The 16,743-nt window shown below is 38.7% G+C and overlaps 1 protein-coding gene across 1 annotated transcript; it reads right to left on the bottom strand.

Annotated features, from left to right (window-relative positions):
• Window positions 1-2,587: 2,587 nt before the first annotated feature.
• On the bottom strand, window positions 2,588-13,011 carry LOC149300842 (ferroportin-like). Its single transcript, XM_089484824.1, has 8 exons — window positions 12,912-13,011; window positions 11,449-11,516; window positions 9,022-9,181; window positions 6,594-6,709; window positions 6,222-6,348; window positions 4,866-5,120; window positions 3,486-4,169; window positions 2,588-2,859 (listed from the first exon to the last, which is right to left on the bottom strand). Exons 1-8 carry the CDS (start codon window positions 13,009-13,011, stop codon window positions 2,588-2,590), a joined length of 1,782 nt encoding a protein of 593 aa, XP_089340950.1.
• Between the last annotated feature and the right edge of the window lie 3,732 nt (window positions 13,012-16,743).

The following is a 16,743-nucleotide window of genomic DNA, read 5'->3' as shown; positions in this document are numbered from 1 at the left end:
ATTTTCATAATCTATTAGTTGGTCATTGTATTTTTTTTTCAATTAATCGGATAGAAAAATTAATTCATTTATTTAAAATGACTTGATAAACAGCAGAATAAAAAAGAAAATGCTGTGCTGGCCGATAGTTCCGCCGGGGCTTCTATGGTAGAGCACTGGAAGGTCACGCCACGCTGGTGTTCCATCATAGAAGCCCCGCAGAAGTGGAGAACAGTAGCGGAGGATGTCTGCGGGCATTGCACAGGTGCCCACCGGGTGCCAGAGAGGAGGATCCTGGTTCCCTTGCAGCGCTGCGGGGGATCTTAGTGTTATTATCCGACCTGTATTTGAGGTCAATTATAAGGCAAAGGGGATCTTTAGAGCGTTTGCTCTGGGGAAAAAACCCTCATCTTAAACTCAATAACATCGATTCAACTAATCAATAATGATATGAATTGGCAACACTCTTCTTTACCCATTAGTTGCTGCAGCCCTAGTTATGAGGTGCTTGTGGTATGCATCTGGAGTGACTGGTTGGTAATCTGAAAGAGAAAATGCCACTAGCTAAACAGATCTTAAACCATAACTGGAATGCAGACAACGCCAGCAACTAGAAGACCTGCATAATAGAATCACAACCCCCTTTACATGTATCTTGTGGCGTTTTTTATAAATGCTACAAATGGAGTTTTATGCTTGTTTCCTTGAGTGTATAGTATGGGTAGACTTGGAACTATAGCAAAAAATGATTTCAAACATGAATACTTTACCTGTGCTTATAAGTTCCAGATGTTTTTGGTTTTTTTTTGTCTGGTTTTGAAGTGAGCTGAAGTTAAGGGGAATTGAGTATAATTGTTTGCATGAAATAAAGTGTTATACTAATACTAGGTGACTATACTTTAATCATAAAGAACATTGCCTAAAAGTTTTGCAGTATAAACCCAATTTAGCCTTTGTGAGGTTAATTTTTGTCTAGCAAGACCAGTGAAATTTTGTGTAGTAAGAATTCTGGTAATTGTGGCTCTGTATGCCACAGCAATGGATTTGAAATGAAGCAATCAAGAGGTGGCTTAAGTGCATCTTTCTGCTTTAATTCAAAAAAAATTAACAAAATATGAAACTACAACAATTTTTAGTTTCTCTCATTTTCAGGGGCTCAAAAGTAATCTTTCAATTAACATAAAATGATTATTCCTAATGGTTAAAAATATCCTTTGCGGGGAAGAACTGCCTGAAGATTAGAACGTATGGACGTCACCGCAGTCTGGGTGTCCTCCGTAATTCTGTTTTACCATGGCCTTTTGAAGCAGTGTAATGTTGTGAGTGAAATGCACGCTTAGCTGCCTTGGCCTGGCTTTCTGAATCAGCCGTTGATGAATATTCTTCTTTACCTCTCAAAATCTGCTTTCACAGTATGTTTTGGGTAAATTTTTCATCTGTGAAGCACGTCTTATCGGTTTTACAGCATCTGGCTGAATCTGAGCTGATAGTATAGCCCTATATGCTTCAACATTCATCATGCTGCTTCTGTCAGCAATCATAATAATCCCTAGCGACCCAGTTCCATTGGTAGCCATACATACCTATGCCATAACACTGCCTCCGCCATCTTTTATGGATGATACGGTATTCTTTAGATCAGCTGTTTCTGGACCGAGCAGGCATTTTTAAATGTTCTCTGGCAAGTCTAATGTAGCCTTTGTATTCATGCTTACCACTGGCTTGCACCTTGTGATAAGCCCTCTGTATTTGCTTTCATGAAGTCTCTTGGTTGTACACTTCAATAATACACCCTCTTGTGTCCTGTACCATCCTGGCCTTTTGGTGTGGATTTCTTCATTTTCAGAATACTGTTTATTTTGTCACTCCCAATGTCTCTGCTATCTCTCAGATGCCCCCCCATCAGACTAATGATGGCCTGCTTTACTTTCATCGATGGCTCTTTGGACTTTATATTGAGCGTCTACAGCAGCAGCTTCCAATGCTAAGTCCCACATTTGGAATCAACTACAGACCTTTAACTGCTTTATTGTTCATGTAATAATGAAGGAATAGCACGCATTTGGGCAAGAACAGCTTTTTGGTCAAATTTTCATCGCTTTTGCACCCTTGTAAAGGAGATGACTACATGCATATGTAATTTGCTGTAATTTCTAATCCATTCACCCAATTTTGATGTAAATACCCCTAAAATAAAGCTGAAAGTCTGCACTTTGTTCACATGTAATCTTGCATAGAAAATGAATAGCACCAATAGGCAACTTTCTGCGGTTTGAGCAATATGTAATCCAATTAAATATTCATGCTCTGTGTTTCAGACTTGGCTTCCAAGTGTTTTTCTTGATCAAGTATTCAGACAAATTAAATAAAACGGCATGACATTTTGTACGGTGGTTGAAATATTGTGTTTATTTCCAGTAAAGTTAATGGAAAGTGTATATGGAATAGGGTGAATCATGTATAAAATAATAATAAAAAAAGAAGTGGAACAGATTAGGTGAACATTGGACAGGTCTGCTAAAGTTATCCAACACTTCATGCTAAAACTCATACTACAAAGATTATACTACAGAAAGCTGGCTATTAAAAATGATTTTTCACAAGACTATCAGGCAGGAGTATTTGGTGATTCCCTCTCTTTAATTTTATATTTTTTGGTATAAAAAAAAAACATGGTGTGTCCCGCTATTACAAACAATATTGAGATGATAACCAGGAGTCCAAACTGCTGAGGTTGTGGAGCTAAAATCACCATGATGAAATGGACCAGGTCCATCAGATAATTCATAGAGCTTTGCACTCCGTTAACAACTCCACGTTCAGATTCAGGGATGTTCTCCTGGAGAAGCTGAGTCACTGTGAGATCGAAGGACCACAGACCTTTAAATTGAAAGAGCATAATAAGTAATCATCCTAATTTATCAACATAAAATAAAGCGACCATTGGGCAAATAGGGCTGATGCCCCTATGTGCCCTCATTGCAGTTCTTGTGGCCAATCCCTTCCAATGTAACTGGACTAATGTGGCTGCGAGTTAAAAAAAAGTTCAAGAATATAGCTTGTGGCTGCATGTATCCGGCTGGTGGCCTTTAATTGCCAGGCACAATTTTAACCCCCGTCTGACCCTGGGCATAATTCCTATTGATCTAACTAATCTATCCCTCCAAAAGGTAGAGATTTGTAAAACAGTCAAGGTTAAAATTCAAAACAAGGAATCCTTAAAATTGGCTGCAGAGATCTCCATGCCGTTCATGCTTATCAAAACCCATCTTGGATTTTGTGATAAGAATTTTTTATATGTCTTCCTACAATAGCCCCTTTTCACATGAAACTCACCTACAAGCTCTTCAAAAATTGTATTGTGTATTTAGTATTGAAGAACATGTAATGTAACCAAGTCTAAACACACCTGGTAAGCCAGATGACAAATAAGAAATAAGATAAGACACCAGTAAAAGGGAAATGGAAGACTCATAGTGGCATGATGACTCGAGTAAGTAACTTACCGACTCTTGCTAATATTACTCCTGAGAAGAGGAGTATGATTGAGATGTAGGAGTCTGGGTGATCACTGGCACGTACACTCTCAAACAACACAGTATTGTTAGTCCAGTGAATGGAAGAGCGGTCTGGGAGGATAGGTTGGTTGATATTTCCTTGAGATGGATAGATGTGGAGCTGGTTCTGCTTTTCGGTATTTGAAGAAGAGTTCATACCGATAAGAACAGAAAAAATGCCCAAATCAAAGGGGCTTCCCGGTGCAAAGACTGAAAATACACAAAGCATTAAACAGCTGACATGAAGGCAGCTAGATATGATTCCTGTGACTACTAATCCATAGCGTCTTCTTAGCTTAGTAAACAGAAATGTGCCCATTAATCCTGAGATGGCTGATACGGCCATAAGAATGCTAAGCAGAGAGCCACTTATCCCCTGAGTGTAGGCATAGCCTGTAGTGATACAGTCAAATCCAAGGACTGTAGTATATAAGAAAGCTAACCCCAAACCCGCTAAAAAAACAGACTGTCTGTAGTATGATTTCCAGCCATCTGTACACGTGTGTAATATTCTGCGGAATCTTTGGAAGCACGCAGGGATTGTGGAAGACCATTCTGCTGGAGTTTCTGGAACTGGTGATGCATGTTCTGCTGTGGTTTGGGTCATTGTTGAAGACTGTAATTCTGGCGTTTCTTGGTTCTCTGGCTTATTGTCACTGGATTGACTGGGTACGGATGGTGTGCTAATTAAGTCACCTATGACTGAGCAAATAGGTAGATCACCTAGGAAAAAAATAAATATATGTTTATAGGTGTTCTAATAAGAGGCGAGTCAAGTCAAGCAATCTCATGCATCTATTGTTTCCATCTTTAAAATCACTAAGGATATTGGTATCCAACACGGTTCACTTAATTTAGTTAAACAAGCATACCAGAGGCCTGCATTCTAAGGTTGAGACCATGAGATCTCTTCAGGAAGGACTGAGCTGGCCTGAGAACCACCCACGAGGAAACTGTAAAAATATTCATGTGATCCTTTCATAAAACATAATCTGCACAATTATAAGCATACCTGGGAATGTTCCAGATTTGACCCAGAGTCTTTTCTGTTTGCTAGGTCGGTTTCCGGCCAGAACAGCGGTGTTTGACCACGTCCAATCCCTGTCCACTTCACTCTCACTTAAGACGGTATGGTGCTCGCCCCACCAATACGTGATCGCCATATCTATATGGTGCTGTGGCTGCACCTACTTTCTGTCCCTTCCTGCTTATCCCTACCCCTAGTTCTGGCTCTCTGACACAGCCCTGTCTAAGATTAGAATCTTTACTAGTCTTCTACTCTACTTCCAACTCTATACATATTCAATGTTTTTGTTTAGCCTGATATACCTTGCACATTTATGAGTTCCAGTTGCCTCTCGATATAATGTTCTCCAATGGATTGCTGTGGTTTTATGGCCAGCTGAGGTACCATTTTATAAACCTTGGAAAGGAAAATAAACTCTACAAGCAACGAGATCAAATTCCAACCAAGGATGAAGCCACAGCCCACGACATTAGAAGCCCAAGTCATAACCTGGCCCACAGACAATGGGGCAAAGATATTAATGACTTGATCCATCCTTCTCACTGTCGCATTCATGCCTAGGTAATGAGGAAAAAAAAGAATGTAAGGATAAAAATAATAGTAATAAAAAAAGACTGTAAGGACGGCAAAACTCCGCCTGGGGTCTCCATGCTCCAGGAGTTAAAGGTCCGTACAAGCGACTCTATTGCCATCGACCAATAGAGTTGCTCGTACGGACCTTAAACTCCTGACTGTGGAACTTGGCCTGAGGAGAAAATGGTCTCCCTGCTTCAAGAGTTAAAGAGTAGCTCCCTGCTGTCGACCAATAGAGACGCTTTAACTCCTGACACCGGAACTTGGCCTGGGGAGACCATTGGGGCCATTGGGGAGGGAACAGGAGGGAAAGGTCCATAAGAGCGACTCTATTGGTCGCTGACAGGGCCTCCTCTCCTCAATTGATTGATGCCAGAAGAGGCCCCTGGAGACGACCAATAGAGTCGCTCGCACGGACCTTTAACTCCTCGTGCAATCCTAAGAATTTCCGCTCCGTTTAACCCCTGCGATGCTGCGTAGATAAGGTACACTAGATGGGGAAGGGACCAGGGAAATTAGTTGGAGATATTATCGAAGACGAACACAAAGATTCTTTGTGTTTTGTGTCTTCGTGTTCGTTTTGCCGCTGCCATGTTCGTTTCCTCGGTATTCGGGCTAGACAACGAAAACGCACCTCATGTTCGCCCGAAAACGAATGCACAAGTCTATTGGCTATTATTCTTCTATGTATTTCTGGAATATTCCATTATTCATTATACTTTTATTATACATTTCTAATTTTTAACATTCTTTAAATACAGATTATTAGAATGTATCATCCGCTTATCTGGGTAAATAGGGAGGTTGGATGGAGACAGTACAAACCCCTTACAATTTGTAGAAAACGCAATGCTGTTGCAGGACATATTGGTATTATGCTTAGTAGATAAAGCAAGTTCACAAAAAATCCCATTAAGACAAGATAAAAATGGATACATTCATTACTCAATCAAATCATTTGCAACAATATAGTGGAAATGTCAGTAAAATATGTATGAGTTCCTATATATATATAACTTTATTTTTATGTATAATTTAAATTAAATGTAATTTTCTTTAAATCGAACAAAAGGGAACTCTCTTACCAGCTAGTTGGCTCCTGTTATCTCCAGTGATGACCACAATCCAATCTTTTTGAATTGTTATGGTCAGTGCTGTGCTTGCAAGGTTTGCTAAATCAGCCAGGATAATTACCACTCCGTAGCAGAACACCTGTTGGATTGCAGACACAGACAGAGGTAAAGATGCAGACACAACCCTTAAGATAACCCATAAGATAACATTTGATTTCAATGATAAAGTATGATGGTATGGGATGATATTGCTCTTGTATTGAAGAAAGGGTCTTCCTCTTGGATTTGATGTCAACATCAGAAGCATATGGAAATCTCCATTGATACTGTGTGCACTTAGTATATAAACCACACGTATAATCAATCGTATAATACACTACTTACTGTGAGCCAGCCATGCCATATCTGTTCTATCTCGTTCTTATAGGAGAAGACCAGCATTAGGACAATACAGCAGGCAGTTACAGATGAGTTCTGAATGAATAATGATGCATGTGCAACTGGAGAGGGAAAGATATCATGAAGAATAAACCAAGATATAATTGTCAAGACTTAAATTATATAATTCACATAACCGTATGAGTTTCTTTGGACGGCTGGGGCCTTGAGAGCCTTATGTCATTCTTGGCCACTGGTAGAAACAAGCAACATTTTGTCACACCTAAAAAATGTATTACATTTTACTATGTCTTTCGAAACATAGTTGTTGTCTATGAGGCTATAAGCACGGACATAATGGGGCAATAATAGATGCTTGTTACTGGCTAGATAAAATTATCTTCAGGGTACTGATCACGTGAGTTTATTTTTTCAAAATTAATGGTTAATATGACCATGAACAACGGTTTGTGAGTTCCTAGGTTAACATGGTGTGACCCAGAGGGAAGACATATCACATTACAGCTGTTCACATTAAGCAGAACTGTTTTAGCTAATGGTAGCTATGAGTTTTTCACCAAATTTCACTTATTTGTAACATTGTGCTTAGAGTTATCATGTGATCCTTTTGTAAATGTGACTTACAAGAAAGTATCTGATTTATATCCTAGGTGCTTTTAGACCAAAATACTTTTGGCACTTCCTTCACCCTCTAAAGTAGTGGGTTTTATGTATGGTATATCTGAATGTAGCATGGTATATCTGCTTTAAGAGATGGTGGAATGTTAGTGCACTTCGGGTATGTTATCAGAAGCGAAATCTGATTCATATGCTATTGGCATGTGACCTTCTTTACTTTGGGCAAGGTGTTTAATATGCTTATTAATGTTTAATGTCACCATCCCACTAGATCCCTCAAAGGCCCTCCCAGGGGGCCTGATTTACAGGCTCAAAACAGGGTATTAACTGGTCCTTTCCTGAAGGGTATGGTCTCTTCTGACCAGTTGAGGTTTGGACTTCGGTGGGGAACTCCTAGGGCTTATTGGCTGGCTGGGAGAGGAAGTAAACAACACCCTGTCTGTTGCGAATAGGGTGCTTTATGTTGAAACACAGTGATTTTTCTCTATGGCCCCTCTAGCTTTATTCAACATCATACACAGCTAGAGAGGCCCATACTGAAACCTGTGCATGAAAACCTTCCAGGTTTGATTGAGAGTCTCCACCTGCTTCCCAAGTCTTCAGGTCACTTTCCTTTCCAGGAATTAGAGCAGCGTTTGGCCATGCCTACACTCTACCCACTTCAGCTCCAGGCTTGCGTTGGCTAGTGTTGCCCACACGCATGGGTAGTTGGGTAGTTACCTCTTTTAAAGCACTCCCCAAGAAGAGGGAGAACTTTGTGTAGCCTACCCCAGGATGTTCCTAGTTATGTTAAGGACTCACTGCTGTCCCTTACGAAAAAATTACTGCAGTTTTTCTGAAGTAATACTGCAGTTTTTTTTACTGCAGCATTACTGCACATTTACTGCAGTTTTACTGCATTTGTACTTCACTGTACTGCAGTTATTTTTGTACGGAAGTACAAATGCAATAAAGCTGCAGTACATTGAAGTACAACTGTAGGTTTGCAATATAAAAAAAAGTGTAGTAAATGTGCAGTACAACTGCAGTACAGTGAAGTACAAATGCAGTAAAACTGCAGTAAATGTGCAGTAATACTGCCGTAAAAGTGCAGTATTGCAGTTTTTTCATGTCCAAAAAACTGCAGTATTACTTCAGAAAAACTGCAGTAATTTTTTCGTAAGGGGTTGGAGAGAAGGAATGGGAGCCATGAGGGACTTGGACAGTGGCCTTTGAGAAGAGGGGTATGGTATATTTAAGTAACCCATCATATATTTTATCCTTGAAATATATACTTATTGCTGACCAGTCTAAGTGTTGCTTTGAGGTATGAGGAGTCTATAATAGAAAAGTTGATTCACTTTTGGTTTAATGTGTTTTTATGTTAATTATATAAACTGTGTATAAAGTTTGCTCTTCATAAAAGATGGTGGACTATAATCAAGATCTGGCAACACTTAGAAAGCAATGAGAAAAACATGAGTGGGAGTGAAAAGAACATGAGTGGGAGTGGGCAGGGCTGACTGTAAGACCATCCCTTAGTTTCCTGCTACACTCTTAAAAACAAGTGATGTACTTGGCCTTGCCTGTCTTATAGAGAATCTGTTCCTGAGCTTTGTATGTCATAAAGTCACTTTATAGTCTTCATAAAGTCCCAAACCCTGGCCATGCCATTAATCAACACCCTCTTGGACGAAATAAATGTTGAGAGGTATGCTAATCCCTGAAGTGCAACAATAAATTAGTCAGTAAATCACAATGCCTCAAAGTCTAACACAGAATTGTCATTAACGGTAAATTTTATGTATTTACATACCTTTATTCCTTGGTTTCCTGTCAATCCAGTCACCAATTAAAGCCCCAAACACTAACACAGAACCAGCCACCACTAAACCAAAAACAGCTGTTAGGAGTAAATTGTGTCCATATAGTTCAATCAGGAACACAGAGATGGCAAAATGCCACATACGGTCCCCCTAAACAGAGAAGACATGATCAGGCTTGTGAAAAAGTGTACATGGAGATTGAATTTTAATAAATAACAAGACCTAGGCCTTAAGCGGACCTGTCATGAGCATCTTAGAGGATGTTAAAGAAGGGATTCAGTAAGTTTAGGAAGTAACCTGTAATGTTAAGGTTACAGGCTATTTTCTGTCACTGTCCAGTTCCATTTCATCAGCTCAATGTCCCGTATAATGGGGTTCACTCACTACGCTATAAGCTGTGGGTGAGTTGAGATGAAACTGAGAGCGTGCTTCCTGCCTGGCAGCACCCACTAAAATGTATTCATTATATTTGTGAGTGAACAATATTAAAATATTAATACTAATATTTGGGGACGCTATCATAGGACAGCTAAAGCTCCAAATTTACCACAAGAAATCCCGCGAGACATCTTGGTCTGCTGTATAAACTCCTGAATAAAAGATAAAATCTTGAGAGCGCACAGAGAAGTGACCCTAGAGGACCCATTTAATAAGATCAGAATATTACCGGATTTGTCCTACTACACAAGAATGAAAAGGCGTCAATATGTATTTGCTACAGAAATAAATTTGCAATTTGTCTGGTTGCATTTTTTTTTTTATATTTATGTAATTAAATTTAAAGTAACTGCACACATAATGATACACAACATGAATTAACTCTACGGGAGAAATACCTTGCTTGTATTGATAGAAAGGGATATATAGGTGGACTTAATACACATAAAGAGATATTAATGGAATGATAATTTTAGGAAACACGTTCACTAAATAACCTGATTTAAAGGCCTCACAATAATGGCCGAGTAATACGGTAGATATATGATTTGTATAGACTTACAAAATAAGATTTACACATGGAGAAATGACACTAAGAAATTTATTTATTTATTTATTCTTTTATTTTTTTTTTATTTTTTTTTCTTTTAATACATGACGGTTATTTATCAAGTGATTGTCTGGTTGTATCTCGCTATATGTTTTCAGTGTATAGTAATACACATGTCGGTGATTATATATAAATAACTTAACGTTAATATCCAGAAGCTGATTATAAGACAAAACATTTTTGATTGTGTTTTGGTTGTGTTTTTTTTATTTATTTATTTATTTATTTTTTCTCTTTTTCTATTAAAGTAAATCATGAAGATTGGAATAGAGCCCTAAATTTAACATACAAGAATATACATTGTTTAAATTTAAACGAGCTTCAATATAAATTGATGAACAGATGGTATTTAGTCCCTACATTACTAACAAAGATGTTTCCCAATAATTTGCCAAATTGCTGGAGATGTGGAGCAGGAAAAGGCGATATGTTACATATATGGTGGAACTATTTGCCAATAAAAAGATTATGGCTAAAAGTTTCAAATAGATTAATAAATAAATTAGGTCCTCATTGGAAGTTGACTCCAGAAAGAGCATTACTTCATTTAAATCTACCTAATCTCGCAACTAAAGATATGCAATTCCTATTACATTTATTGACCGCAATAAAAATAGAAATAGCCAGGAATTGGAGATCATCCGATTTAATCTTATGGGCAAAGATAAAAGCCCAACTGACATACCAATGTCAAATGGAAAAGGGGATTTTGTCCCATACAGTATGGAGTACGATAAAGTATGCAATCTGGGAAAAGTGGTTAAAATTTCTTTCTGATGGAGAATTGGATGAATAGAGCTAATTTATTAATGAGCGGAATCCCGTCCAGAGAAACTCAGACACCTGACATAGATAGAACAGCATGATCGAGACTAATGGAATCCTTTTATGTATGTTTTGTTTCGTTTGTAACTGTAATGTGAAATTGTAGTATTGTTATTTATTTTTGTGGATAATAAAAATTATAAAAAAATAAATAAAAAAATATTAATACTAATATTATCTCAAGGGGGAGAATGAGTGAGGCAATAACTCTTTGTTCGCTGATCAATGTGAACACAAATTCTGTGCAATACTATCCCCTTAAGATCTCTCAAATTCTGTATGAGATTTAATAAAAAGACTAGCATTGTGGGAAATTGTTCTGTCTGCTTTAAAAATGAGAAGGCCAGCTGGGGAGGAACAACTGTTTTCTTCCTTTTTTAACTCTTCTAGACCGGTTTGTTTTATCAGTTCACAATAAAAGTTTTTATGAGTAAGCAAATTACACATACATTTTCACATTTTACACACAACCTATGTAAGTCATTTTAATGCCCTGGATTTTGAGCACATTTGACACTACATTAAAGTCCCGTAAATAACTTACCCATATTGAAAGTGCACAGCTGACATAAACTAGAAACCTTGGACCCATGAGGTAGTTGACAGCTGGGCCTAACAAGGCAAACACAAGAAAGTAGTAAGTGTGCATTCCCACACCACTTTAGTCACTAAGCACCAGCCATAGAAGACAGCAACAGTAATTGGTTCTACTCAGGGATAAGTGAAGAGTTCGTCATGGCAAGGTTTCTGAAGGTCCATGGAACATTATCAAATTGTCCGCCACAGACCTCAGAAAATGTCCTCTGTTTTAGAATGCTAAACTACCTTGTGATCACCTAGTTGGGACTTCACCGTACCATAACGGACTGCTCTAGTTCAAAATATGTATTAGTACGTTATATTGAAACTCTTGCTCTTATAGGTTTTGCAAGAATGGTGCGGCCGCCGTATGGGCTGTTTTACGTTTAATTGCGATGGGGAACTCAAAAAGAATAAATACTGAGCCCACTTGAAACTCAACTAGATTCTTAGTTGCAAGCTATGGATTGTCATGGAACAGGTTAAATGTCTATTGATTTCAAGAGGTGTGCAGCTTAGGGACTTCCGCATGGACATAAAAGGTAAGCACACCTAAAATAAAATGGCAGTGTATTTAAGGGTAATGTTCTCCTTCTGTACCACCATGTCTTACTTGAATCCATGTTATTGTTAGTTTTGTGTATCACATTTATTGCTAAAAAAAGAGAGGTTGTGTATGTTCACAGAATATCAGGTTTGCATATAGTATGGTAGGAATGTTTTCTGTACCAGATAAGGAAAGTGAACCCAACAGCAATAAAACCATTCAATGATTAGTTTTGTAAAAAATACATATTTCTGCCGCTGAAATCATGGCACTAGAAAAGGGTTCACAGTTCTGAAGTCCTTCCACCAAGTCTCCTGATGGCATAAATCAGACAGATCTGTGTCTCTCTCAACTCTGTTTGCCCTATCTACTCCTTGACTAAGAGTCCCATCATATGATCACGGAAAACCCACAAACAACAGAGAAACAGAAAATAAACAAGCAGCTGATGTCCCTTTAAATGCTCAATTTGTACAGTTATCTCTTTTATACAGGAGACGTTACGGCTGCCACTAACATTTCTACTGCATGCTTCGTTTTTGTTTCTGCTCAATAATAACTCAAAGATATAAGCCGATCAGCGAATTCCATGTTTTCTCTGGTGTGACCTACTTCCAGCGGTAATAGTTAATAATCACATAAATCACAAATTCAAAAATGTACTTATACAGCAATATAAATGTTGTGATTCTCTGTGGTGGATATTAAACCAATATTTTACATTTAGCAATAAAGTAATGGGAGCTATGTATATAGGGTTAAAGTCCAAAAGTGGTAAAAACGGGGACATGTTACAGCGAATTGCACTGCATTTAGTACAAGACCAAGTGTGAGTCCGATGTTATGCACAGACCTCTTCACTCATGACGTTTAGTAATTACCAAGTACTCGCTTCTTGCCCTTGGCTCCTTTGGTACTAGGAGACAGTGTCCCTGCCCTTTCATTGCCAGGCCCCTCAAAGTCATCTAATTCTTCCAGCATTGCTGTTTACTGTTACAAAGCAAATAATCATTTCAGTTAATTGTCTTTCTATTATGAAACTTTACATGATAAACTCACTTACTAAAAAAAATAACCCACAAACATAGCATGGATACATTTCGGCTACTCTATATATATTAAATAGACTGTTTTTCTGAATTATCCGTTCTAGAAATTGTTACATTCTAAATGTCTTATTGTCCGTAAATACAAGTTTGATTTTTACAGCTTATTGTAAAATCTGGGCTGTGAACACAGAATATCAAGTAAATAAACCACATTCCTCTACTAATTTATTACTCTCCTAAATTGATTAAATAGGAACTATAAAAAAGGTCACCTAAATAATATAATGACTTCAATATGGCCACACTGTTATCCACTATATACCATATACTTAAAAAACAAAGCAGTATTATAGAAAACAGCTTAATAAAAATGTAATTCGATGTATCCCGTAACTCTATAGCAAGAACTGGGACATTATAGAACTATTTCTTCCAATAAATATACAGCCAGGTTATAAGCGCACACTGCATCGGTCTAATAAACACAGCTTTCACATACTTACCATGAAACTCTCATGTGTTCTAACGTATTTTCCCGAACACTTGCTGAAAACAGTTTATTAAGTGGGCGGAGGCCCTCCCATGCATGGAAAGATGAAATTTACACACAAAAAAAAAAAACACACGGAAGAAGAAGAAGAAAAGGGATGAGATCACTTTATGAAACTTACATGTACACTTGCTAACATGTACCCCATTGTGTAAAAATGCTGCAGGTGCAGATGCTTCATGTTTGTTGTCAAAAGGAAAGCCAGCACTTTCTGTCACACGTGACGGGGCCAGTACAATGTGCTCAATCTGGGGTCATTCCGAACTATGGGAATGCGGCCGCTGGAGACAGGCTATGCATTAGGCAGCCCAGGGAACGCATCATCTATTCACTGTGAATTCCGTTTTTACAACACAATGAAAGGGAGAGAGAAAAAAAAAACGCTAACCCAATGCACGCCATCACCAAATTATGTGAATTAAAATCCTACGGATGGGAATACATGGCTATCTATATACATATATTTATGAAAAGGGAATAAAAAAACTTATTGGGTTTATACATGAAGAAATACACAATGTATTTAATAAACAGCAATGTTTTGGCCCCAGTTTTGTATACTGCAATGCAGCTTATCACTGAAGGAAAGTCAGCTTTGTTTCATTGTATTCCAATTTATCTTTATCTGCAGACATGTAGGAAACCTTTAAGCTGGCATGTGACTTTCCATCCTCAAGCTCCTGATTGAGCTGATTCCTTCTGGTAATGGTAATGAAGTACTGCTTATCCACTCATCTGTAAACTTTCATGAGTCAGAGGGTCCTTCTGGGTGATTAAGACTGAGACACTATTATTTTTTTCCAGAAGACAGTATGATATGAAGTCAGTATTTTTGTCCATTAGAATGATCTAAGATAACAGCAGAAAACGTAATATTTTTAAAACTAAATTTTAATCATTTTAATAAAAATAATAGGTAAAGTTCCCCTTTAACATGATTCTTTGGGATCAATTCTGGTGCAAAGCAGACACCCTTTTGGTCACAATTGGGACTGCAGAACTTTATAGCAGAACTGATTTTACATACTGTCGTGTGAAAAAGAAAGTACACCCTTTTGAATTCTATGGTTTTAAATATCACAACATGATAACAATCATCTGTTCCTTAGCAGGTCTAAAAACTAGGTTATTACAACCTCAGATCAACAACACATAACATATTACACAGTGTCACGATTTAGTCAACAAAAATAAGGCCAACATGGAGAAGCCATGTGTGACTTACCGGTTCCATGGGAACTGGAATCCTTACTGGTTACATAGGAACTAACATAGTATGTAGCAGACAGATGCTGCTAAGCAAATGCCCTTGATTAATTGATCATCAGTGAAATTGCAAAAAAAACAAGTGTTACATCTCAGACTCTACAGGCCTCGGGTAGTATCTTAAAATGTTAAAGTTCATGACAGTACAATTAGAAAAATACTTAACAAGTATGGTTTGTTTGGAAGGGTTGTCAGGAGAAAGCCTCTTATCTCTAAAAATATCTAGAATTCAAAGCGGCTGTACTTTATTTTTCACACAACTGTACATAGCCTGCAAATGATTATAATTTTACCATGGAATAATAATAAAGTTGGCAGGTAACAGGGCCATAGGAAGGGTGAGATGACAGATGCACTCGCCACGGGCGCAGCTGCGAGGGGGCGCACAGCCGCTCGATCAGCAGCTGCAGCCTCCAGGACTGGTTGGGGCGATCCCGGATCTCTCTAACCAGCCCAACATTAAGGTTGCCATCCACAGGCATTGGGCTGGTTGGGGAGATCACAATCCCCCTCTAACTGGCCTAACATTAGGGAGCGCGAGGTCTGTCACTTCAGACCTCGGCTTCCGTGCTCCCTAATCACTATGCTCTGGCAAATTACATCACCCAGGCGCTCTGCATCAATAGCCAGTGCATAGTGATAAGGGAGCACCAAAACAGAGGCCTCGAGTGACAGGACGGAAGTTAGTTACATGTGTGTATGGACAGGCTTGTGTAAGGGCAGTGTATATGTGTATATGTGTGTTTATGGGAACATGTGTGTAAGGGTAGTTGTGTGTTAGAGCAGTATATGTGTATATATGTGTGTTTGTAAGCTGGTGTGTGTATGTGCAGTGTATGTGTATGTGCAGTGTGTGTGTGTGTGTAAGAGCAGTGTAGGTATTTGTATGTTTGTAAGCTGGTGTGTGTGTGTGTGTGTGTGTGTGTGTGTGTGTAAAGGCTGGGATGTGTGAAGGCAGTGTATGTGTATACATGTGTGTATGGACAGGCTTGTGTAAGGGCAGTGTATGTGTATATGCATGTTAATGTTCAGGTGTGTGTAAAGGCAGTGTGTAAGGGCAGTGTATGTGTATATATGTGTTTATGGGCAGGTGTGTGTAAGGGCAGTGTATGTGTATATGTGTTTTTATGGACAGGTGTGTGTAGAGGCAGTGTGTAAGGGCAGTGTAAATAAAATAATCTGTAAAAAAAAAAGCTAGGGAGGCACAATTTTCCATTCTTGCCTCGGGTGCAAAAGGAGCTCGCTACGAATCTAGCAGGTAGAGGCAAAGCTGAAAAATGTAAAAGTGTGCGCACAGGCAAGTGAGATACAGGAGTCAATCTGGTTAGCCATTTCTAATCAAGACTCACTTAAGTAGTAAACAGGAAAGCCAATTGTGAAATGTTAAAATAACAAGAACATTTTGCACTATGGCACTTTTCAGGCAGAACTTATTTTGTCCATTAGCATCTTTCCCCATGGTTGTCTATCACACTTATATACTGGGATTTCTCACTGGTATTAGCTCCACCCACTTGAGTAGGAGGGAAAGTGGGTAGGGGGTGAGTATGGCTAAATGTCACTCCCCGTAAGAAACAGGAAAGTGACCCAGAAACCCCGGGAAGCAGTCAAACCAGAAAAGTTCCCGGTATATTTATCAGCTGCTGTACCAGTCTGGTATTGTGTGCTGTTTGTAGCATACACATTCAGCATTACCCATGGTGGAGGACTTAAAGCGGGTGCAGCTGCAACTCAAACTGGTGCCCACAATGGACCAAGCTGTAAGCCCTGCACAGGGGGTGGGGTAGCTTGCCTATTCTCATTTTTTTACAAGGCAGTAGATAGATTTGCCCTTTTTGGTCCTTAGTA

This window comes from Sceloporus occidentalis, unplaced genomic scaffold (genome assembly GCF_023333645.1).
Source record: "Sceloporus occidentalis isolate IW3139 unplaced genomic scaffold, rSceOcc1.0.p SCAF_23, whole genome shotgun sequence".
In the NCBI taxonomy this organism is placed as follows: domain Eukaryota; kingdom Metazoa; phylum Chordata; class Lepidosauria; order Squamata; family Phrynosomatidae; genus Sceloporus; species Sceloporus occidentalis.
Note: the sequence above shows the minus strand (reverse complement) of the source record. Positions and strands in the feature narration are given on the sequence as shown.